The sequence below is a fragment of the Myxocyprinus asiaticus genome, chromosome 45 (assembly GCF_019703515.2).
Source record: "Myxocyprinus asiaticus isolate MX2 ecotype Aquarium Trade chromosome 45, UBuf_Myxa_2, whole genome shotgun sequence".
NCBI classification, from domain to species: domain Eukaryota; kingdom Metazoa; phylum Chordata; class Actinopteri; order Cypriniformes; family Catostomidae; genus Myxocyprinus; species Myxocyprinus asiaticus.
Genome location: NC_059388.1, coordinates 31968223 through 31994454, shown reverse-complemented (window position 1 = coordinate 31994454; position 26232 = coordinate 31968223). Strand labels below are relative to the sequence as shown.

At 39.7% G+C, this 26232-nt stretch overlaps 1 protein-coding gene across 1 annotated transcript in view; it reads left to right on the top strand.

The window, feature by feature from the left end:
- The first annotated feature begins 1496 nt into the window (after positions 1 to 1496).
- The window catches only part of crybg1b (crystallin beta-gamma domain containing 1b), a 40187-nt gene continuing 15451 nt past the window's right edge, over positions 1497 to 26232 (top strand). The window contains exons 1-12 of the mRNA XM_051688395.1: positions 1497 to 1633; positions 3803 to 4842; positions 5735 to 11372; positions 12053 to 12199; positions 12460 to 12498; positions 15060 to 15178; positions 15284 to 15431; positions 15774 to 15913; positions 21525 to 21651; positions 21744 to 21779; positions 22012 to 22160; positions 25008 to 25134. Coding sequence (XP_051544355.1) covers positions 4301 to 4842; positions 5735 to 11372; positions 12053 to 12199; positions 12460 to 12498; positions 15060 to 15178; positions 15284 to 15431; positions 15774 to 15913; positions 21525 to 21651; positions 21744 to 21779; positions 22012 to 22160; positions 25008 to 25134 — 7212 coding nt within the window. The 5' untranslated portion in view covers positions 1497 to 1633; positions 3803 to 4300. The remainder of the gene's footprint in view (positions 1634 to 3802; positions 4843 to 5734; positions 11373 to 12052; positions 12200 to 12459; positions 12499 to 15059; positions 15179 to 15283; positions 15432 to 15773; positions 15914 to 21524; positions 21652 to 21743; positions 21780 to 22011; positions 22161 to 25007; positions 25135 to 26232) is intronic.

The following is a 26232-nucleotide window of genomic DNA, read 5'->3' as shown; positions in this document are numbered from 1 at the left end:
TGAGATTTCACAGAATGGGTTTCATTCTGTGTCATTTGAGTCATCATTGAGTCTGTGTCATGTATTTGGCGCCATCTCCTGGTGGCCATATGTAACATTGTGCTTCATGTGGATTATCTAATGATCTATACATCTGATTATCTTGTGTGTGGACTCGATTGAAAGATAATCACCTCCACTAAGTAATGTGATGTTTTATGTTCTGTTTATTTTGAAGTTATAAGCGAAAACGCGGCATATAAGCAACATCAACATAATTGTCAAATACTTAGCTATTACTCGCTATATTTTTGTCTGTGAGTAAAACTTTTTTTTTTCTCATGAACCAGAAACCAAAACACTGATCTGAAGATCAAGAATAAACATCTAGAACTGTATTCATCTACAAAGAATATAGGAACTCAATAACCTTATACAGACAACAATGGTTCTTAATACGAAGAGGGTTCTTTGCTGAAACTAGGAACCATTAACAGTGTTAAAAAAATAACATTAAAAACTATTGGGGCCTGGGTAGCTCAGCGAGTAAAGACGCTGACTACCACACCTGGAGTTGCGAGTTTGAATCCAGGGCATGCTGAGTGACTCCAGCCAGGTCTCCTAAGTATACAAATTGGACCAGTTGCTCGTTGCCTCCTCGTGGTCACTATAATGTGGTTCTCGCTTTCAGTGGAGCATGTGGTGAGTTGTGCGTGGATGCTACGGAGAATAGAGTGAAGGCTCCACACGCGCTACGTCTCCACTCAACAAGTCACGTGATAAGATGCGCGGATTGACGGTCTCAGACGCGTAGGCAACTGAGATTCGTCCTCCGCCACCCGGATTGAGGCGAGTCACTACACCACCACAAGGATTTAGAGCGCATTGGGAATTGGGCATTCCGAATTGGGGAGAAAAGGGGATTTAAAAAAGAAAACAAACAAAAAAAAACATTAAAAACTATTTTTACAAAATGGTTTAGACTGCGGTAATTAGCTTCACAAATAAAAATAGATAAATGTAATAAATGTACATTATACTAATTTAGCAGACGCTTTTATCCAAAGCAACCCATGATTTTTTAAATGTATTTTTTATTATTTTTATTATTTTATTTAAATAATAAATACATAAAAAACAATAGAATAAATTAAAACAGAAATGACATTTAAATGTATTAAATTATATTATTTTATTATTAAAAAAAAAAAATAACAATAACAAATGTAGCCTAAGCTTGAAGTGTTACATTAGCTTTTATTATTGTGATGAATAACTTTTAGAGCATCATTGCTGTTGTAGCATCGATGTGATTGGCTTTGGGAGGTTATAAACGCGTCTAAATGGTCTCTTGTTCATTGCATTTGGTTCATCTGATCCTCTGGCTGTTCTGTGAAACTCAATCCCACTCCGGACTCTCTTTATCCCCGCAGTGTGTGCGTGCGTCACGGCAACGCGTCTCGCGTTCAGAGATAATTAACGCGCACACTGAGTTTCTGCTGGAGCTTCATGATCGCTTTCATTGACCTGTTGGACTTTCATTCTGACGGATGGTCTCTGTTCCGCCGCAGGTCTGGATCACTTTACGACTCTCGCTGTTGGAACTAAAAACGCTTTTCTCTGGGTTTTTAGAGCGCTGCCGCTCATACAGACTGTAAGTGTTTTTCTCGGTCAAGAATCCTCAGTAATATCTATGTGTGACCTTACAGAATAAGTGAGACTGACACAGTTGACTGAATATATATTTCTCTTTTGATCTTAAATACCTTTTTGGTCTATGCTTGAATGCTTTAAACTAGCTTTGAAGAAATAATTGTGCCTATACATATTAATTGCTTTGTACTAAAGCTAAAAAGCATCTCAGGTTTCATAGTTTTGATTTGTTTAACATGTTTTTGGTCACTACAGTCCCATACTTCCATTTTTGTTCTCTCACAGGTTTGATGACTTCTAGCCATTATTCTAAAATGTGGAAAATAGTAGGCTAATAATAAAGAATGAGTAGTTGTGTCCAAACGTCCTTTTTCTGCACGTATGACATTGGCACGTTTATATTTTGTGGCTTTATGAAGTATTAGTTTACAGAGGGCTCCATAAGTCTGAGATCATAGTTTTATATATCATCAGCCTATTGAGTGCACGGGAGCTGGCATGAACAAAACCTGAATATCATGTTGTCCAGGATGATTTGAGAAGGTTCCAAAGAGCATCTTGTGCGTTTCAGTGGGAGAAATTCCAAGGAATAGTGTAGAATCTTTAACATTTCTTATTAATTTCAGGTCATAAATTAACTGTTTCAAATTTTTCAAAATCCACAAACTTGGTATTCCATTCCAGCTCCTGTTGAAGCTAAATGGAGACACGCCAAATACTAAGAATTTCTGAAATTTGTAAATAGTTTATGCTTGACGAATGGTGCGAAACTATGCAGACAACCGTTGTAGTCCTTGTCATTTTCAATGGTTGCAAAATTCACATTTGAGGTATGACTGTGTGCAATTCATGTTATAGAACAAATAGGCAAAGTCTCAACAAGTAATGTCAATCACAGACCTTATTTTACTCATATATGTAAAAAAAATTAAAAAACCTGTATTCCAAAAACCCATTTCGAAATTCCCGAAAAGAGCCCATGGCTCGAAAATGTTCATTCTGTGCTGGGTTTTATAACTACAAACTAAACAGCTCTATCAGGTTAATAGTGCTTTTACGTTGTGTCGGAATTACTGTAATTACGAGATGGCGACTCTGAGATTGTACTCAAAGCTGTTTGCATCCTGGGACCTCGAAAGTTATTTGCGTTTCTATGGCAAGCATCTTAACGCCAAAACGGCTTTGTTTTTGATAACAGCAAAATACTTATGACTTTTTTAATTTACCTGGATATGTTGTTGCAAATTGTTTAAGAACAAAGTAAAGCAGGGGCCTGGGTAGCTCAGTGAGTAAAGATGCTGACTACCACACCTGGAGTTGTGAGTTCGAATCCAGGGTGTGCTGAGTGACTCCAGCCAGGTCTCCTAAGCAACCAAATTGGCCCGGTTGCTAGGGAGGGTAGAGTCACATGGGGTAACCTCCTCGTGGTCGCTATAATGTGGTTCTCGCTCTCGGTGGGGCGCGCGGTGAGTTGTGTGTGGATGCTGCGGAGAATAGCGTGAAGCCTCCACACGCACTAGGTCTCCGTGGTAACGCGCTGAACAAGCCACGTGATAAGATGTGCGGATTGATGGTCTCAGACGCGGAGGCAACTGAGATTCGTCCTCCGCCACCCAGATTGAGGCGAGTCACTACACCACCACGAGGACTTAGAGCGCATTGGGAATTGGGCATTCAAAATTGGGGAGAAAACAAAGAACAAAGTAAAGCACTCCAGGTAACAATGGCATAATGAAGCATATGAATATTTATAGCATAGGAAGCAGAAGTATGTGCTCACTACCTTCAACCGTTGTGGACGTTGTCATATTGGTTCTTTAACATGACGCCATGACTGTAAGGTCGGAGCTTAATAGAGTTAACAGCTTGCAATTACAATCTCGTAATTACGGTAATTCCCCCATGACGAGAACGCACCCAGACTGTAGTAACAGTATTTGCAGTAACTATGATATTTTGGTGGTACCTATGGTCAAGGGCGTAGATTTGGCTTGAACAACGTGAAGCATTTACCCATATTTCCATTGATCATGGTATAAATACTGTTATCATGTTATCATAAATATTGTTAAATGGTTATCATGGTGACTTTTTGTTATGGAAGGAGTTTTATAAATGTAAGCATAAGTTTAATTCACACCCTCAGGATTTCACACGCATGTGTTTGCAGGCTGAGAGTCCACAGGAGCGCAGCCCGGGGGTTTTAAGTCGTATTGGGAGCTGGTTCTCGTGGGGTTGGGGCAGCCCTGCATTAGGTGGAGATGTGCCCAACTCCGAGACACAGCCGAGCGATCAAGAGGAGGCATCTGATGAGGACAACACAGAAACCAGCAGCACATCTGAGATAGACAGTTCTGCAGTAGCTGATATTAGAGATCACAGCCCTGTCCTAGCAGAGGGAAGCCCCTCCCCAACCCAGAATGCCAAAAATCTGACAATCGGCTCTGGAGGGGGGGACTGGGCAGGGGAGAGGCAGAGAGGTCGCACCTTTCAGAGGCAGAAGATTCAGGTGTACCTGGAGGAGACAAGTGAAGACGATTCTGAGCCTTTCATTCGCAACACCATAAAAAAGAGCAAACAAAGTCAATCCCTTGAGAGTTATAGAAGGAAAACAAGAGCACCTGCACAGCTGACCTCTGACCTCTCAGATCAAGAAGAATCGGACCAAATGGGACGTAGAAGGTCTGGCAAACGGAGGAGGAGCTCTCATGGAGAAGGGGGCGGACCTAAAACTAAGTCACCAACGAAGACTCAACCAGGTAGTCCTGCAACAACCAGTTTGGCAACAAGCCCTAAAACAGCATGGGTTGACTCATCTTTTGGGGAGGTGCCAAAAGCCGTTTCAGAATGCTCCTCAGCACAACCGCCAATCTCACCTGGAGCAGGTAGCTGTGAGGACAATGTTCGAGCAGAATGGGTAGAAGCATACCTGAGCGAAGATGCCGCTGACACGATGAGTTCACCGGATGGACCTGTCCAAGCCACGCTGGCCGACATCATCGATTGCGAAATGGACGAGGAGCCAGTCATGAGACTAACAGAGACCCCTGAGTCCAAACGCAGAAGTCTCAAAGTGTCTCACAGTGAGAAGGTATTTGCTAAGAAGGTCATGGTCACCCCAGTGGTCCACACAGAAGATCAACGTGAGAAGTTCAAAGCAGCTAGAGACACTACAGACCTCAAACTGAAGAGAACCGACGACGGGGCAAGGTAAATCTACTCGTTTGACTTGTTAGAAATGTTACAAACAGAAACAGCAAGCACAATATACAATATAAAAAGCCCGAATATTTGATTATTTTAGTGGTTTGAACACTTGAAAAATAAAATTTTGGTTTTAAGTTCTCTTAAACTCTTAAACTAAACTTTTCATTAGAGATAAAAAGATAGGACAAAGCATGATGTGTCATATTGTGCAATGTGCATTCATTGTAGGTCATCATGTAATACTTGTCATTCCTCTGGGCTATAAGTTCATACATTAAAAAACCTGAATGTCCCTGAGCTGGTTTGGAGAGCTCTCTGCATTGAATGGTGACATTTCCATACAATTCAGTGTTTATATAGTAAAACGTCAGCCTCTTGTAAAGCTGGGGATTTTTTTTTTTTCTTCTTTTGAAGACTGAAACTCCTTGAGAAACTGCTTTCTAATGTAAACACTTGCATATAAACCTACCTAGCTTCATAGAACAAAATTTAATTGCTCAAATGTTGCTCTTTAATAGCTCAAGAGACTTAATACAATGCTCAGTTTTGTGTCATTGAAAAACGAGTCAATTGTTGACACGCAGTAAGCTGTAAAAAATGTGGATAGCATAGCTCAGATAACTTTGATGATAATTTGATGAGGAATTCTTTTTAAATGTTTTGACTGCAGATTTTGGTATCTTTATAAATGCCAAATATAAATGTAAGGAAGAAGAGGAAACGTGGAATAGTGCAAGATAGAGAGAGAAAAAAGAAGAACAGAATGAGTCAGAATGAGTCAGAATGAGTCAGAATGAAAGAACTAATGAACAGGAGTGAATGGAAATAAAAAAGAGAGTGAACTATGACATCTGTCTCACAAATCTGACCGTTTTCCTCTGTTTGTTATTCATAGACGTCCAGAGCAAAATGTGGACATCACCACTGTAAAGTCCAGTCATCATGTGGGCCGAATCGCAGACAAAATTAGTCTGTTTGAAAGCTGTGGAGTCCAGGCAGTTAAAAGAGGCTCCACAAACCTGCAACGTCTGGACATTTCTCCAGCTAGGAAAGTGTCGAGGCATCTCCGAGAGTTCACAGGACCTGCTGAAACGAGGTCCAGTTCTGCGCCTCCAAGCCAGACGGTTAAAGAACGGGCACTGAATTTCAACACAGGCCAGAGGAGAGACGAAACGTTTGCACTGCCATCTGGGAGGTGGGGGGTTTCTGGTCAAACATTGAAGGATGGACATTCAAAAACTACTGGTCAAACATCTCAATATTCTGAAAACATTGGAAAACCTACAGCAAACACCAGGACCAGCTGGGAGAAACCAGAGGTTAAACTCAAAGCTCCTTCAAACACAGATCAAACAGACTCCAAATCCCAGAATTCAACATTGTCAGAGAGCAAAAGTGACTCAAAAAATGGAAATAAAGAGGCGGAGACAACAAACTGTTCTTTGCAAACTGTTTCATCACCTACTGATGAGACCTCACAGGTCAAATCTCCGAGCCGGACAGGCTCAAGATCTAAAAAACGGCGAAGCAAAGATGTGGTTCAACCACTGAGCCCCACCAGCAAAAACAAAAAGGAAACAGTACAAGGTAAACAGGCACTGAAGGACGAAAAGAGCACCTTAGAGATTACAATTGACACAAATCCTCTTAAAGACACAAAAAATGCCTCAGAAACCACAGATAAATATTTGAAAAGCACTTCTGAGAAAGCAGCAACCAAAAACAGTGAGGAGATTGTAAAAAATAAACCCAAAGTACCACAAAAGTTGGCAAATGCAATGGAAATACTGCCAAGCACAAAGAAAACACAAGATAGTGACTCACAGAGGTTACCGTCTCCACAGACGGTAACCTCTGCTTTTGGAACACAACCGTTATGTTCTCCTACATCCAGAAAGAAAAACTCTCAAACTGAGAGCAGCTCCATTGTGGAGCAAATAGGACCAGTAGATTTAAAATCAGAAACTGAGGAGAAACAGAACTTCAATAAAAAGCAGCCTGTTACAGAGCACTCTGAAAGAGAGCAGGGAGAGGAGCAGAAGAACAGAGGCACGATTGTAAACACATTGTTTGGAGAGTTGGGGGAACCAGATCCATCTGTGACAAAAGAAGAGAAACCACCATCCCCAGAGGACCTGAAAGAAGGCAGCTCTGAAGACCTTTCTGCGCCAGCCAATAGCATTCCTGCAGCCTCCTGGAAAGATGCCATGCAGAACAGAGAGAATGAGACAGATGAAAAGGTGTTACCTGAGAAAGATACAGCTACGTGTGTGCCTCAAGGGAAAAGTATCTCTGAAAATGACTCAAAATCAGACAAGGTGCAAACTCTATCAAAAAGAGATCAAAAAGACTGTTTGACCGCGATAACTAATAAATCCAAGAAAAATTATAATGTGACAGAAACAACCAATCAAAACTTGGCAATCAAATCAACAGTGACACCCAAACACAGTAATGTAGTCAATACGACTAAGACAACCAAGCAAAATATAGATGAAGAGAATAATTTGCTGCTTTCAACAAAGACAACGGAGAAAGACACTACTACTGAATTGACCAGTCAGACTACAGAGAAAGATAGAGCACTAACCACAACAAATTCTGAAGATCTCAAAAACCAAAACGATCAAATGGACTCTAAAATTTCACCTCAAATTCCACCCACAGAGGAAAGAGCTCACAAAAAGGGTGGGCCATCCCCATCGAGCCAATCAGAGAGCAGAGAAGAACAAAAAACACAGACAGCAGCCAATGATAGAGGGTTAAAACAGGAACAGGAGGGAATAAGGGCCAGTACTGAAACAGAAGGGGGAGACACAACTGAAACCCAGAGTGAAATGACATTGAAAGTAAATGGAAAGAAAAGAAAAGAAAAGAAAGGGGACCAATCTGGAGAGAAAATATTTTGCTCTAGCAATGAAGATACCTTTCCTGCAATTCCGTCTATTAATGAGAATCTGCTTTTCAGCTCAGCCAAGAAGAAGCCCACTTCATTATCCTCCACAGCCAATGACATCTTCACCGAGCAGCCTGGCCAGGCCAATGAAAAGGCCATCTCTAAACCAGCATCAACAGATGAAACGGCCTCCAATTTACCTGCATCAGTTGGTGAAAAGGCCGTACCCCTAACAAACTCATTACATGAAAAAAACACTTCTCCACCAGCCTTTAATAATGAAAAGACCACACCTCCACCCGCCTCATGTAATGAAAAGACCACACCCCCACCAGCCTCATTAAATGAAAAGACCACGCCTCCTCCCACCTCATCGAATGAAAAGACCACAACACCTCTCACCTCATTAAATGAAAAGACCAGGTCTCCTCCCGCCTCATCTAATGAAAAGACCACACCTCCACCAGCCTTTAATAATGAAAATTCCACGCCCCCATCAGCCTCATCTAATGAAAAGACCATGCCCCCATTAGCCTCCTCTAAAGAAAAGACCACACCTCCTCCTGCCTCATGTAATGAAAAGAGCACCCCCCCACCAGCCTCATTAAATGAAAAGACCACACCTCCTCCCGCCTCATCGAATGAAAAGACCACGACACCTCTCACCTCATTAAATGAAAAGACCACGCCTCCTCCCGCCCTATCTGATGAAAAGACCACACCTCCACCAGCCTTTAATAATGAAAATCCCATGCCCCCATCAGCCTCATCTAACAAAAAGGCCACACCTCCTCACGCCTCATGTAATAAAAATACCACGCCCCCATCAGCCTCATCTAACAAAAAGGCCACACCTCCTCCCACCTTATCTAATGAAAAGACCACGACACCTCTCGCCTCATCAAATAAAAAGACTACACCCCCACCAACCTCATTAAATGAAAAGTCCACGCCTCCTCCCACCTCATCTAATGAAAAGACCATGCCCCCATTAGCCTCCTCTAATGAAAAGACTACACCTCCTCCTGCCTCATGTAATGAAAAGACCACCCCCCCACCAGCCTCATTAAATGAAAAGACCGCACCTCCTCCCACTTCATCTAAAGAAAAGTCCACGACACCTCTCACCTCATTAAATGAAAAGACCAGGCCTCCTCCCGCCCTATCTGATGAAAAGACCACACCTCCACCAGCCTTTAATAATGAAAATCCCGCGCCCCCATCAGCCTCATCTAACAAAAAGACCACAACTCCTCCTGCCTCATGTAATAAAAATACCACACCCCCACCAGCCTCATTAAAAGAAAAGAACACTCCTCCTCCCACCTCATCTAATGAAAAGACCATGCCCCCATTAGCCTCCTCTAATGAAAAGACCACACCTCCTCCTGCCTCATGTAATGAAAAGACCACCCCCCCACCAGCCTCATTAAATGAAAAGACCGCACCTCCTCCCACCTCATCTAAAGAAAAGTCCACGACACCTCTCATCTCATTAAATGAAAAGTCCACGCCTCCTCCCACCTCATCTAATGGAAAGACCACGCCCCCATTAGCCTCCTCTAATGAAAAGACCACACCTCCTCCTGCCTCACGTAATGAAAATACCACACCCCCACCAACCTCATTAAATGAAAAGTCCACGCCTCCTCCCACCTCATCTAATGAAAAGACCACACCCCCATTAGCTTCCTCTAATGAAAAGACCACACCTCCTCCTGCCTCATGTAATGAAAAGACCACGCCTCCTCCCATCTCATCTGATGAAAAGACCATAAAACTTCACACCTCATTTAATGAAAAGACCGCGCCTTCTCCCGCCTTATATAAAGAAAAGACCACGCCCCCAATCATCTCAACTAATGAAAAGACAACACCTCCATCAGCATTATCTAATGAAAAGACGATACCTTCTCCCACCTCATCTAATGGAAAGACCACGCCCCCAACAGCCTCACTAAATGAAAAGACTACTCCCCCACTAGCCTCATTAAATGAAAAGATCACACCCTCACCAACTCTAAAGAATGAAAAAAACATGCCTCATCAAGTTCAAGTGAATGAGGTCTCCCACACATTAGCCTCAGCCAGTGAAAAATCCCCATCTCCCCTTAGTCCTATTAAGCATCAATCTACAGATCAAGCCACAAGAAAAAAGGAATTTATTCCAAAACCCTTCATCCTTCCACAAATCCCCTCAGCACCTGGCAGACCCTCCCTGAACAGAGACTCTCCATCCAGCTGGCTGGATGTTGACCACCAGCAACCCAAAAGGAAGAATCAATTTCAGACAATTTCAGAACCAAAACTTAAGCTTAGCTCTTCTGTCAGTGAGACCAACCTCCTGGATAAATCTGGAGAATTCGACCCGGATGACTTTATTGCAAATGTGAAGAGGCTAGCGATGCCATTCAGTCTTCCCCAACGCAAACACAACCAACTTCGCCTGCAAGCCCCTCCGTTTGCCATGCCTGCCATTAGAGAAGTCCGCTGTGAGACACCTTTTGATCCGGAGGAGTTCCAGTTCGGCTTGAGAAGGAGAAAGAGGGAGTTCACCTTAGACATGGCGCCCACTTCAATATCCAAGAGTCAAAACATAGAGGACAAGGAGGACGTAAGCAGCACACCCAAGCAGATAAACCCTGAGCGGGAGAGCATCCTTACCAGGTCCCTCCTCTTCCAGAGGGCAAAAAAGGAGCCAGAAGAGAAAGATGAAGGACAAAAAAAGGAGGGATCAGAGGAAAGGAAAACAGAACCATTGGCGAGGTCTCGCTTGGAGCGATGCTCCATTCTCAACAGTCTACGCAACCCCAGCAGGGTAAGACGAATGGATCTTTTAAGTCCAACCGAACATCCCTCAGAAGGGCTGTTATCACCAAGTGATGCTCCTGGGTCTTCAACGCCTCAGCAAACACACCCGAAGCCAACTGCAGAGTCACCAAAACAGGACAAAGTAAAGGAAGTCCCAGCTAATAATGAACAAACGGGTGCCAACTCTACCCAGACTGGTTCCCAGGTTGATCTAAAACCTATGAATTATGAAGGCCCTGCCATTACACTTGACCTCAATACAACTTCAGAAAACCCAACAGTCACCATGTTAACAGACACTAATGCTTCTCATCCACCCAGTTTTACCCACACTGGTTCCCAGGTTATTCCAAAACCAGCAAAAGATGATGGCCTTGTCGTAACACCTGACCGCAAATCAATTTCAGCAGACCCTACTGTCTCCATCGTAACAGAAGCTAATGGTCTTCTACCATCCAACTGTACCAAAACAAGTTACCAGGTTGCTCCACAGCCTATTAAAGATGATGGCCCTGCCAGGATACTGGACCTAACTACAACTTTAGAAGACTCTATGGTCACCATGTTAACAGACACTAATGCTTCTTCCCCAAACAGCTGTAACCAAACTAATTCCCAGGTTGTTCTTAAACTTACCAATAATGATGTCCCTGCCATGACATCTGATCTCAAAACTTCAGTGAACCCTACCATCACCATGATAACAGAAGCTGACGGTCCTCCACCACTTCCGTCCTTTGATGACATCAAGTTGCCAAGTTATGTGGAGAAATTTCTTCCAAAAGAGCCTGAAAGAGTTCCACCATCACATAAGATTGACTCACTGGTCAGCCATTTTCACTTATTCACATCACAGACCACAACACCACAAACACACACTTAGGACAGAAACATACTTTATGCAAGTACGCATATGTAGATGGAAGTACGTGGCCAACGCATAGCCATTGTGCAGTCCGGTTGAACATAATTAACATGCGTTCTTGCGTAACTATGGTGGTAACAAATCTTAGTACTCAAGGGGACTATGGAGTTACCTTAAAAAGTCTTTAACACGTTAATAAACTTGATGTGTAAATATACTGACTTTAACTTACTTGCTCAGGAATATTCTCTTCAGTAGTTGCATCGCCATGACAGTCGTTGACACGAAAGAGAAAACTCACCATAGAAGAGGACAGTTCACACTAATGTCCACTATAGCACCCCTTGGCAATATTCAGAATGCAACGCTTGCGTTGTGCTAGGAATTGTTGTCTGACACATTTTGGAATGCAACAACCTACAATGTATGAAACTGAGCTTGCATAGCTAGAAGCATCTGCATTCACGTACTTGCATTGAGTACATTTCAGCCTTTTAGCGTGATTCACAATCTGACACTGTGCGATGACAACACATTTATGAACACAAACCTATGTGAATGAATAAGAGTAATTACAGAGTCTAATTTTTGACTTGCATTAAATCATGTGTGTGTGTATCATGTCTGCTTTGTCTGGTTAGGTGACTAGAGAAAGTGATTATATACCTGATCTGAATCAGACTGTGAAAGATAATGCAGCTATCACAGAAGATCTGTCGATTCTTCCTTCATCTCAACCTTCAGAGGCTCAAACGTCTCAAGATGACATTCAGAGAGAACAGCCAAATGTACGTGTCCATCACCAATAAGCTTTCTGCCTGAATTGTACTTGATCCTAGTCGTACAGTTGCAGTATCTCTGAAGAGCTGCATGCCTGTGCATCGTTCAAGCTTGTCTGTGTTTGTGCAAGAGAAAGTGAGAGATGTGTGGTCTTTGAAGGGTTTAAAATGCATTAGAACATATCATGTTTTTGTCCATCTGTAAGCTTGGCTAAACATTATGAAACATTTGCAAAACAATTACCTGCGTTATTGTCAATGTATTTCAGATTCCAGCAGTCCGTGGATTCCATCGGCGTCCTGGAAAGGTTTGGCAACATTTCAAACTCATGTGACCTCACAGAGAATTTCAGATAATAAAAACAGCTTGCCTTGTTTATGTGCATAATGCGTGCCAAGTTTTCATTTCTGTTTTAGAAATGTGGGCAAACTGCATTCATACTAGACTAGCAGTTTGTGAACTGAAATTCCCAAAAACATATTTTTATAGCGACACATTTCAAATACTTTACAAATGTAATAATATATAATAATATAAAATTACAAAATGATATGAAATATATATATATATATACAGGTGCATCTCAATAAATTAGAATGTCGTGGAAAAGTTCATTTATTTCAGTAATTCAACTCAAATTGTGAAACTCGTGTATTAAATAAATTCAATGCACACAGACTGAAGTAGTTTAAGTCTTTGGTTCTTTTAATTGTGATGATTTTGGCTCACATTTAACAAAAACCCACCAATTCACTATCTCAAAAAATTAGAATACATCATAAGACCAATAAAAAAAAAACATTTTTAGTGAATTGTTGGCCTTCTGGAAAGTATGTTCATTTACTGTATATGTACTCGATACTTGGTAGGGGCTCCTTTTGCTTTAATTGCTGCCTCAATTCGGTGTGGCATGGAGGTGATCAGTTTGTGGCACTGCTGAGGTGGTATGGAAGCCCAGGTTTCTTTGACAGTGGCCTTCAGCTCATCTGCATTTTTTGGTCTCTTGTTTCTCATTTTCCTCTTGACAATACCCCATAGATTCTCTATGGGGTTCAGGTCTGGTGAGTTTGCTGGCCAGTCAAGCACACCAACACCATGGATATTTAACCAACTTTTGGTGTTTTTGGCAGTGTGGGCAGGTGCCAAATCCTGCTGGAAAATGAAATCAGCATCTTTAAAAAGCTGGTCAGCAGAAGGAAGCATGAAGTGCTCCAAAATTTCTTGGTAAACGGGTGCAGTGACTTTGGTTTTCAAAAAACACAATGGACCAACACCAGCAGATGACATTGCACCCCAAATCATCACAGACTGTGGAAACTTAACACTGGACTTCAAGCAACTTGGGCTATGAGCTTCTCCACCCTTCCTCCAGACTCTAGGACCTTGGTTTCTAAATGAAATACAAAACTTGCTCTCATCTGAAAAGAGGACTTTGGACCACTGGGCAACAGTCCAGTTCTTCTTCTCCTTAGCCCAGGTAAGACGCCTCTGACGTTGTCTGTGGTTCAGGAGTGGCTTAACAAGAGGAATACGACAACTGTAGCCAAATTACTTGACATGTCTGTGTGTGGTGGCTCTTGATGCCTTGACCCCAGCCTCAGTCCATTCCTTGTGAAGTTCACCCAAATTCTTGAATCAATTTTGCTTGGCAATCATAAGGCTGCGGTTCTCTCGGTTGGTTGTTCATCTTTTTCTTCTACACTTTTTCCTTCCACTCAACATTCTGTTAACATGCTTGGATACAGCACTCTGTGAACAGCCAGCTTCTTTGGCAATGAATGTTTGTGGCTTACCCTCCTTGTGAAGGGTGTCAATGATTGTCTTCTGGACAACTGTCAGATCAGCAGTCTTCCCCATGATTGTGTAGCCTAGTGAACCAAACTGAGAGACCATTTTGAAGGCTCAGGAAACCTTTGCAGGTGTTTTGAGTTGATTAGCTGATTGGCATGTCACCATATTCCAATTTTTTGAGGTTGTGAATTGGTGGGTTTTTGTTAAATGTGAGCCAAAATCATCACAATTAAAAGAACCAAAGACTTAAACTACTTCAGGCTGTGTGCATTGAATTTATTTAATACACGAGTTTCACAATTTGAGTTGAATTACTGAAATAAATGAACTTTTCCACGACATTCTAATTTATTGAGATGCACCTGTACCTGTACTTTTTTTTTTTTTTTTGCATTATGGGATAATGACAATTTTGGGCGAAAATGTGCTTAATTTCCCGAAAATAATGTTGCAATGCAACCTTAATGCAATCTTTTTTTTTTATCCCCTTTTCTCCCAATTTGGAATGCCCAATTCCCACTACTTAGTAGGTCCTCGTGGTGGCGCGGTTACTCACCTCAATCCGGGTGGTGGAGGACAAGTCTCAGTTGCCTCCGCTTCTGAGACCGTCAATCCGTGCATCTTATCACGTAACTCTTTGTGCATGACACCGCGGAAACTCACAGCATGTGGAGGCTCATGCTACTCCATGCACAACTTACCACACACCCCATTGAGAGCGAGAACCACTAATCACGACCACGAGGAGGTTACCCCATGTGACTCTACCCTCCCTAGCAACCGGGCCAATTTGGCTGCTTAGGAGACCTGGCTGGAGTCACTCAGCACACCCTGGATTCGAACTCGCGACTCCAGGTGTGATAGTCAGCGTCAATACTCGCTGAGATACCCAGGCCCCTAATGCAATCTTAATGGTCCTCATAATACTTTTCATTAATCAAAAAAGAATATTTTTTTTCCTTTGATTTGGGGGCGAAATGTGATGTTTTCCTGAGATTCTCTATGTCACTGTTTCAAAGTGCCACCATAGACCGTTTTACTCTGACTAAATGTTTAATTGTGTTTTGTGTTGTTCAGATCGTAATATTTGAGCATCATCAGTTCAGCGGTCATTCCTTTGAGTTCTACAGAGATGAACCTGATGCCACACACCTGCAGCTGTCCAGTGTCATATCTGTTAAAGTGGTCAGAGGCTGGTGAGTCCAGAATACACAAACATTTGTGGAGATCACAGACTCAGTGTATGATGATGGGCCTTTCAGAAGACTAGATTTAAATGTGTGTGTTTGTGTTTGTTATAGCTGGATACTGTTTGAGAAACCAGGATTTGAGGGGCGTTGTATTGCTCTGGAAGAGGAGGGCATTACTGAGCTGCCTAATGAATGGGCAGAAGAGGCGGGACAAACTTCTACTCCAATGATCATTGGCTCAATTCGGCTGTCTGTCAGAGTAAGTGGCTTCACTGCTGCTTATTTGTTCAATGCAAGCTATAACTCTTATAACTCATAGCACGATGCAAAGTTTTGTTCTGTCAATCACAATAACAATATAAAATGAATAATTAAAAATTAAAATATCAATGACTTCAGTCACACTGCACCCAATTAGTCATTTTATTAGTAATGTAATCTGTTCAGATTAAAAACAACTTTTTGAGTCTAACTTGTTTTGGATATGGCCAAAAAATTGGATATTTTCTGCCTGTCTGGAAAAAGCCAACATCCTCATAAAGTCTCTTTATAGAAACAGGGTGAACTGTGTGTTTTCCTGTACACGTGTGTGTGTGTGTAGGACTACACTCCTCCCCGGATCGAGCTGTTTATGGAGCCCTCGGGCATGGGCAGAAACTTTCTGTATGTTGAAGACACAGAAGAAGTGGGCTCATTCGGTCTGCCACAGAACACCAGCTCCATCAAAGTCCACAGTGGTCTGTAAGTTCACAAACATGCCCTGCACACACACTGAAAGCAAGCATTTAGCTGTGCTATTTCTTTCTCAGTTATCAGACTTGCGATTGTCACCTAACAGACAATAAAGCAGGCAAAAAAATCCCATAGACTAACATTTAAGGAGGGAACCGAACCATATCTAGAGACTACAATATCATCGAGACTTCAGAGCAACCGCACAGAACACTCTAGCAACTGTATAGCAAAGGCTAAAAACATCATAGTATCATGGAGACTTTTGCACAGGAAAGCACCACACACACAAAAATCTAGTTTTATGAAAACATGAAGGTCAGAGATTCCTGGTGATTCATGTTTGTGTTATGTGTTTGAGTCAGAGGCATTAGTCAGACGGCACCATATAATCAATGCCACATAATCCACCACTTAAAAGCTTAAATAAAAACACTTAGAGCGCAGTAATTAGGGTGGAATAAAAAAAGGTTTTAGGGGGCTGACAGGGAAAGAATAACCTGCTAATGATGATTAATTAGAGAGATATGGCTTCAAGAAGCATTTGTTTACTTAAGCCATGTTTAACCCTATAACGCCACGTGTTTCAAATACGATACACAATGTTTGACGGCTCCTGTTTCAGTCTCTGTTCAAGCTGACGAGCCAAACAACCTATAGTATGTAAGTTTCATGTTTATGGCACCATCTAGTGGTTATTTATGAAAAAAGTGGTTTCAATGTTTATATCGATCTATTTAACCCTGTAAAGCCTGACATGTGAAAGAATTGTCAGAAAATTATACATTTTTGACATTAAACTGTTTTTAGTACCTTTAGACAAACTAGAAAAAGAAATCCAAAAAAAAAAATTGCACGTTTTTTTCATGTATCATATTTGATACATTAGACTTTAGAGGTAATTTTTCCTCCATTTGGTTTCTCAGATGAGTGTTTTTTGTCAGTGTTTTTTTTTAATTTTTATTCCACAGCATTTAAATGTTATTTTCTGCCACATTAGTTAATTAAATCTCTTTTTCCTGTCCTTTTGAATATGTATATATATGCAAATCATATACATTCATATTTTTTTCATATTTTTTATTTATATCATTTATTTGTCTATTACAGCATGTCATATTTCAAATTTGTCATATTTGAAATCTGAGATTCCTTTTTGCCCTCTAAAAATGATTATAATAATTTTTTTATTTATTTATTTATCCCCTTTTCTCCCAATTTGGAATGCCCAATTCCCACTACTTAGTAGGTCCTCGTGGTTGCGCGGTTACTCACCTCAATCCGAGTGGCGGAGGACAAGTCTCAGTTGCCTCCGCTTCTGAGACCGTCAATCCGTGCATCTTATCACATGACTCGTTGTGCATGACACCGCGGAGACTCACAGCATGTGGAGGCTCATGCTACTCTCTGAAATCCACGCAGAACTTACCACACGCCCCATTGAGAGCGAGAACCACTAATCACGACCACGAGGAGGTTACCCCATGTGACTCTACACTCCCTAGCAACCGGGCCAATTTGGTTGCTTAGGAGACCTGGCTGGAGTCACTCAGCACGCCCTGGATTCAAACTCGCCACTCTAGGGGTAGTCAGCATCAATACTCATTGAGATACCCAGACCCCCATAATAATTTTCTAATAGATTTAACACTTATAACACATTTTTTTCATTATAACAAAGTTTACTATTTAGCCTTTCTGTAAAGCCTAAATTATCAAATTTGATACACATAATTTCAAAATAGTAATTTATTAACTTAAACAACGATAGGCTAGTCTTATAAAGCAAACATTTGTTGTCAAAAAATTTCAATAACTTTAATTATAATGTTACTTTGAACTTTTAAAATAAGTTGCAAGTCCGCCACAATTTTAAATAGATCGATATAAACATTGAAACCACTTTTTTCACAAATAACCACTAGATGGTGCCATAAACATGTGAAACTTACATACTATAGGTTGTTTGGCTCATCAGCTTGAACAGAGAGTGAAACAGGAGCCGTCAAACATTGTGTATCGTATTTGATACACACGGCGTTATCAGGTTAAAATGGTAGTGGACATGCATGAAAAGTGACTCATATGTTGGGATAAATGAAAGCTTATTTTAAGTAAAAGTGACAGTAATGATTATATTGTTACTGATATTTTAAAATGAGTATTTGCTGAATATAAGCAACTTGTGCTTGGTTAAAAGTTTGTATATTATTTTATTGAAAATGTCTGTTAAAATCCATGTATTAAATATGATTCAACAGGCTTTAGAGGAATATCTCTCAATCACCATTACATTACATTCATGCACACCACAAAACAAATCACAGAGCTTTGAAAATTCGGTCATAATAAAGATCTCATTATTTTACATTACAAGCTATTATGATGTCATCTTACCATAAGTTCATGAGACCCAGTGAAAAAAGTTTTACAGTTTCCTTTTTTAAATGTCAGTATAGTGTTTGCAAAAAACATGATTTCTTTTTTATAGTTTGTGTAATGGTATTAAAAACAGTTTAATGTAAATATATATATATATATATATATATATATATATATATATATATATAGATAGATAGATATTTCAGGCTTTACAGGGTTAAAAGTAGGATAACAACAAATGAAAGCAAGTGTGAAATGCATGTCTCAAATTCTGCTGGATTGTTTTCTCTACCTTCACTTTTATGAGCGATATTTGCTCAGTAAATTTGAATGAACTGGTGTTGTGGCGATTTTTAGTGGATGTATGAATTTCACACAGGTGCTTTATCAAAGGAATCTCTGGTGGAGCACATTCAAGATCAAAATACTTACAAACACAAACTGGCTTAATTTTCAACACTGCATCTATTGTTTTACCATTTCAAACCTATCAAACTTGATAAGTGTGGATGTGCTATCGTCTTCAACATAAATTACACTTGCTTTGGTATTTTGTTATCTGATGTAATGACATTCAGACATTTTTGAGTGAACAAATATATTTTGGGGCTGCAGTATGTGTGTGTGGAATGTGGCATCTGTGTGTTCATGTTAATCAGAGGTGGTAGAACTGGCTGACAATTACAGAAAAACAGACTTTAAGAGGAAAGAGAAAAACAAGAAAAAAGGACTAAAGAGGAAAAAAGAATGAAAGGTGAGGGAGGAGTAAAACCAGGAATAGAAAGAGAAAATAAGAGTGTTTGGAGGGTGGTGCCAGGTCTTGTCAACTAGCACTTAAAGGGATAGTTCACCCAAATATGAAAAGACTGTCTGCTCTATAGACCAACAGGGAGGTCATGCCTCCTCACTTCACCTCACCATATTTCAACCATTGACGTTTTAGTGTAGAGGATGGACTTTTCAGATGGTCCCTTACAAACCATAGGCAAATAAACCCCTTCCAGCAGCAACCTTGATTTTCCCCTGGAGGTCTCCCATCCAAGTACTGGCCAGGTTCAACCCTGCTTAGCTTTAGTGGGCAACCAGGCAAGAGCTGCAGAGTGATATAGCTGCTGGCATGATGACTCAAATGACACAGAATGAAACTCATTCTGTGAAATCTCATTACTAAAATCATGTCTGCATGCTATACAAACATTTAGTCATTGTTGTGTTTGCATGTGTAATTAGTTCTTATGTACAATTATTATGTTTTATTTGTTTGGAGATGTTTTTGGACACTATGATCAATTATATTTGTAACGCTATAACTTTTGATTGCTTCGTCGTATCAACACAAAATTTTTCTCAGATACAGTTGACATGATTGGGAACAAAGAAAAGCTTTTCAAAGCCACCTTATTTACACCCAGAGATATATAATGTCAAATAAGAAAAATACGGAAAAAAGAAAATTTTTGGATAATGTTTTGTGTGATTTTTCAGCAGGTTCTCAGACTGTATCATAATCTATATCATTAAAAAATCTGAAAGGTTTTCTTTACAATGATACCAAACACTTTTTTGTCGAGTTATAATCCTTTAATTTTGGGTATGCCACTGAAACAGGAAATCTTTAAAAACACCTTCAGAGCTTAAAGAGTAAAGGAGGAAAAAGAATATTCATATAAAATGGCTAATATTAACTGCTTGTTTTCGTTATGAGGGAAAAGAGGCAACATTAGTTTCAGAGTGTAACAGTATAAGGACGGGCAAGGAGGAGGTGGGAACCGGCTGAACAGTCAACATAAAGTTTTAATGCAAAACTCAACATAAAACAAACATAAACCTTAAGACAAACAGACACACACAACGCGGCCACGTACATCTCTCTCTCTTGAACTGGTGCCTCCGGCTCCTCTTTATCTCGCTCTCCCGCTGATCAGCTGATTCAGCGCCGGCCGTGCACCATGCCCTCCTCCTCATCACACAGAGCTAAAAGGGAATTGTTGTCCACAGGCCACCCAAAATATGATTTGAAAGACCTTTTCATTCAGAAAGGAAAGATCCTGACGGCTGTCATCAGTGGCTGATTTCTGATTTCAATCGATAAAGAGAGGTGAACGTAACGACTATTACAACAAATTTGCACAGATTCTCAAGGGGAAACGCATGGAATTCGTGTTCTAGTTACGGTAGGATAACATAGTTATTAAAGCGATTAACCAGGAAAATAAAAAAATGCCTCTCGGTTGCCGACTCATGCTCTAGACTGTCATTTAAGGGTTAAACTTCTGCCTCACCGAGTCACGTGACACAACAACATGACGTCGCTATCCGTGAAGTGCTTCTTCGTGCTTCTGGTAAGAAACCTCTTTAAGTTTTTTCATTGAAACCTATTTGGGTGTAAAGAGTAGTCTCAAGTTTAGTTTGATATGCCGCTTTAAAAAAATCATTCATTTTTCACGCGTCAGCGTGCTGATAAACATGATGTCCACATCGGGACATTATTCCCTCAAAAGTTCAAAAACATGTTATTTATTTTAATAACTTTCAACGTTAACACATCTGTGAGTCATTTCGCTTCATCTTAATATACATTTTGTTTGCAGTGATTGGATGACGCTGGCCATTACTTTGAATCGGAATGAATTATGCTCATTTCTGATGTAATGTCTGTAACATCTCAAAAACATAATAAACAATATGATGAAAAAAATCTGACATTCTGTGTCAGCTTGGTGTTATTTAAAATTTCACAACTGAGTCCCGCTGTACACATAAAAACACAATTGCGTCATTTTGTGGTGCGTCTATGAAACTTTGTGTTCATGTGTCGACTCATGTGCTCTTTGGGACTCATACCCCCGCTCCTTTGCATTATAAGAGCAATGCTCTATCAGTCGAGCTACCGCACTATTTGATCACACTAGAACAAGCTTATAAATGTACTTGATTATGAAATGCAAATGTTAAAATGAGTCATGCACTATAGTAAAAGTCATAAGATGTCATAAGATAGTATTGTGTGAGAAACGGGGTGAAAATTAAGTGTTTATGAACTCATAATCTACCGTTTTACTCGTGATTTGTGTGAAAGCAGATAGAAGTCATTGTTTTTGTCAGTCAGATTAAAGCTTGCAAGATCGAGAAAGTGAATGGAACATGCGGCCACTGAATGGATTGTGGGTAAGTCGTCTAAAGGCTAATGATTGACAGGTGTCAGATGTAAACATCTTCTCTCTCTGTCTGTCTGAAGGTGGATGGTTTACAGTGATCCAGGATTTCAGGGTTTGTTAGCCGTGTTGGAGGTGGGAGAATATCCGATTCCTGAGTCCTGGGGTTTCCCGTCGCCCATGGTGGGCTCAATGCGAGCGCTGCGCATGGTACGAGAACCGTATACGTGCTTACGATATTTACTGATATATTATGAAGATTCTTTATGCTGTTTCTCATCATTAAATGTGCTGTTTTACAGGGTGTTCTGAAGGTAGAGAACCCTAATGGAGTGAAGGTATGAGGTTTGTTTCGAAAGTCTCAGAACCTTTATATTAAAGCTCTTAAAGGGATCGTTCAACCAAAATGAAAACTTCGTCATCATTTACTCACCCTCATGTCAGTCATGCAGGTTTAGAACAACATGAGGTTGAGTAAATGATGACAGAATTTTCATATTTTGGTGAACCATGTACTAGAGCAAATATTAGAGCAACATTAATATATCTTTCTCTCTTTTTATCTCTCAGGCGGTGTTGTATGAGAAGGCAGGTCTTAAGGGCCACTGTATGGAGGTTCAGGGAGACGTGTTCTCTTTCAGAAGGAGAGAAACGGACCGCAGCGATCTAGACGGTCATGGATTGAGATGTGTGGAATCACTGAAGATCATCGGTGGACTGTGAGTCCAAAACGCTCCGAATCAGAGCAAAAATGAAAGTCCAGTCATTATTTACTCACCCCTGTGTTGTTATAACCCTATATGACTTTCTTTCTTTTTCTGAACACAAAGGGAGAAATTGTGAATAAATGTTGTGCTCAGTGATGTCATACAATGGCAGTTTATGGTGACCACCTCTTCAAGCTTCAAAAGAACACAAAAGTATAATTCAGAAGTCTAATAAATTATTCATGAGACTCATGATTGTTATGAAAGCATACGATAAGATTTGATGAGAAACAAACTGAAATCTAATGTATTATTTAGTGAAAATGTTCACTGACCGTTGATCTCCTGTGTGCGTTCATGATAGGACACGAGAGCAACAGTTCACGCAGCCCCCTCGCAACATTGGGGCGTTCAAGACAAAACTCGTTTTGTTTATCTAAAAACAGGTCCTCCACAGCGATAGAGACAACAGAACACAACACAGCTACACAAAACAGAGAACAGAACTTACTAAACATGTCTGAAGAGTTTGTAGTTGATGAATTAATGCATTTCTATGCCCAGCCTTATTTTTAAAAAGTTTTTGGACTGGTGCCAGTTCACACTGGATGGAGTTACACGCACAATGCCGAAAATAGAAAACAAGCGATCGATAGAACATACCGTCGCTCGTCACTGCTGGTTAGGACAAAAACTCTGATTACCATAGAAAATATACCTTTTATCACATATAGTTTGCCGTCAGATTAAGACACGGTGTGACTGTGGCATCCTGTAGCCTCTTCTATGTTTCTGTTTGATTTCAGAGTACTCCATTCAAAAAAATAAGGCTGGGCATAGAAATGCATCAATTCTTGGACTACAAACTCTTCAGACAAGTTTAGTCAGTTCTGTTCTCTGTTTTGTGTGCAGCTGTGTTGTGTTCTGTTGTCACTATCGCTGTGGAGGACCTGTTTTTAGATAAACAAAACATATTTTCGCTTGAACGCCCCAGTGTTGCGAGGCTGCGTGAACTGTTGCTCTCGTGCCCTATCATGAACACACACAGGAGATCAACGGTCAGTGAAGATTTTCAATAAATAATACATTCGATTTCAGTTTGTTTCTTACCGAACTTTATCATATGCTTTCATAACAATCATGACAAACATTGTTTTCACAATTTCTCCCTTTGTGTTCAGAAAAAGAAAGAAAGTCATATAGAGTTATAACAACACAGGGGTGAGTAAACAATGACTGAATTTTAATTTTTGTGTGAACTAATCCTTTAATTACAAATGCAAAACAAATCTTTAAAGCCCAAATAAATGCAAGCTGTTTGTATCTGTACTCAAAAATATCCTCAAATGCAACTGTCTGGTTCCAGAAGTAAAAATCTCCTTAATTTTTTCCATAGAGGAATTAACTTTTAAACCTTACAGTAACTTATAAACTGTGAGCTCCGAGGTTGCTAATTGATGGTATATGCTTGTGTTGAAACCATCAGTCCACGTTATTTCAACTTTTTTAAAGAATTGTGTTTAATAGCGGAATTCCTGGTGAAGAACTACACTACCCATGATTCTGAAGAGAAAGATCCACCAATCAGAAAATTGCGGCGAATAAAGTGCACCAAAAGAGCTCTGTAGCGACCGCCCACTCCATGAATGGCACAATCGAGTTGCTCTCAAATTACATATATATTTGTATATATATAAATATTTTGCAATAAAATCTAAATATATTGTTTCCATACTTATAATAAACATAATTCTATATTTTTCAATCATTTCTATTCGCAATGCATGATGGGATTGTAGTTCATTCCCTCATTAAAGACATTAAGTACTCAGACTTGTACCTTTGTCTTTGTCTAATCAAAGTTTGTAATGTTGTGATTCACCTCGGAGCTGGTTGGTTTGATTCATGGCGCACAACTCTTTTATGAAGGATTTGATCAAATTCCCATTGAAAACATTAATGGGAAAAATACTTCCGGAACCAAAATGGACGGAAAAGCGGACGGCTACTGTTGCGCTCTATTACAGTGGTTTGCAATGTATTTGTGCATTAAATTACAAATACAAAATTACCTGAATGTAATTGTGGGTTATATTGTAAAGTCTCAAAATAGTGTAAATATTTGTATATTTTAATGCTGTTTATGTATGTGGATTATAGGGCTGCACGATTATGACAAAATCATAATTGTTGATTATATTCCTTGATATTGTAAATGTGATTAATTTAGTCAAATATAATTAATAATAATAATAATAATTGAAGTACTTGTTTGGGACAGTTAATTTATTTTGGGACATATTCTTTATGTAATGCTACATATCCAAAACAAGCTCAGAACTGTTCCTCAAGTACTTTATTGCTGTTTTATACATCAGTAAATCAAGACTGTGACTAAACAAACAACTGTTTAGGCCCTTTTTGCAGTATACACTCCAAAAATATTTTATCCTATTTTTTAGATTTGGATTTTAATTTAATAAAAATTTCCTTCAAATTGAAATGAGTAATGTTTAATAAAATTAACGTAATAAAACCTAAATAAATTAAAGTTTTATTTATTTAGTTTTACTCAAAGTCAAGATTACTCTATTTAAAATCTTAAAAATAGGCTTAAATATTCTGAGTGTAATAAACAAAAATGGTATTTAAATTTGAATAAATTATACACAGAAAGCGAGTAATAAACAGTCAGTGGTTGATTACAATGCTCAACCGCTACAGCAAAACATGTTGTAAATAGAACATTAAGACGCAATGATTTCACGATTAGGTAATTGTAGCAGATGTAGTTGTAATCTCAATTAATTTGAAGTCCTCGTATACTTACTGGTATATTTTGCTTTGTTCTTTTCTCAGGTGGGTGGGATACGAGCGTGAAGGTTTTGAAGGGCAGCAGTTTGTTCTGGAGGAAGGAGAATATTTAGACTGGAGAGACTGGGGCGGGATGGGTCAGAAACTTCTGTCTCTACGGCCGGTTATAACTGTAAGTATATAGCATATTATTATTATATATATTATTATTAAAGCATTATATAGCAACCAGCCAGAGCACACTATCAACCACATAGCAATTCTCTAGCAACCATCCACAACACCAATGGCGTAGATTTGGTTTGAACATTGGGGGGGAGTCCAAATATGGGTTCCGGAGGGATTAAACAGTGCATAATAACAGTTCAAACTAATGCACCGATAAATAGAAAATTATATTCATTGCATACTCTTAAATATTTATACTCTGTGTATCATATCAAACATTTAGAAAAACATTAACCCTTTCAGAAAATTACAATTCTTACCTGCTATATGAGTCTGCTTTCCTCACTCTGAAAAAAACAACTGATCATTTCTATGAACATCTTTAACATATTCACTGACATTTCATGTTTTATAAAATAATATAAAAGTTTTGTGTGGGTAACAGACCAACATTACACATGTTGTTAGCCACTGACTGTGTCTTGTGAGTTTTATTCCTGCAGGGGGCGCTTGACGCTCTGAAAACCGAATGCTCCATGCATCTGCATTTAAATCTCAGAACGTTTTATTTATTATTGGAGAAATTTTTACAATGGATAGTATTTTTTAATAAAGACTGATCATTGCAAGGATTCATACCTGCGAATGAAAATCCGCCTCAGCATTATCTATAAAAGCTTTTAAAAAAATCCTCATCCAGTAACAATAAATGACTGTGATTGGCCCATCCTAGCCAGCGCTGATTAAAGTAACAGGTACCACGTGACAGCGCCGTCTATGCTAGAGGGGGATTGTGCGACACTAGTTGGATGATACCAACTCATACAATGGAGGGGGACTTCAGTTTTTTGTCTGATTATGACTCACAGTCACATGTCACACAAAGACTAACAATATTAAACTAGATTAAAAAGTTTGTGGACAAACTTTAGGTTGGCTTGAAAAGGCTGGTCTGAAAGTTTAAACAGTTTAGACAGACAGACAGACAGACAGACAGACAGACAGTTAGATAGATAGATAGATAGATAGATAGATAGATAGATAGAAAAGACAGTAAGATAGATAGAAAAGACAGATAGACAGACAGACAGATAGATAGATA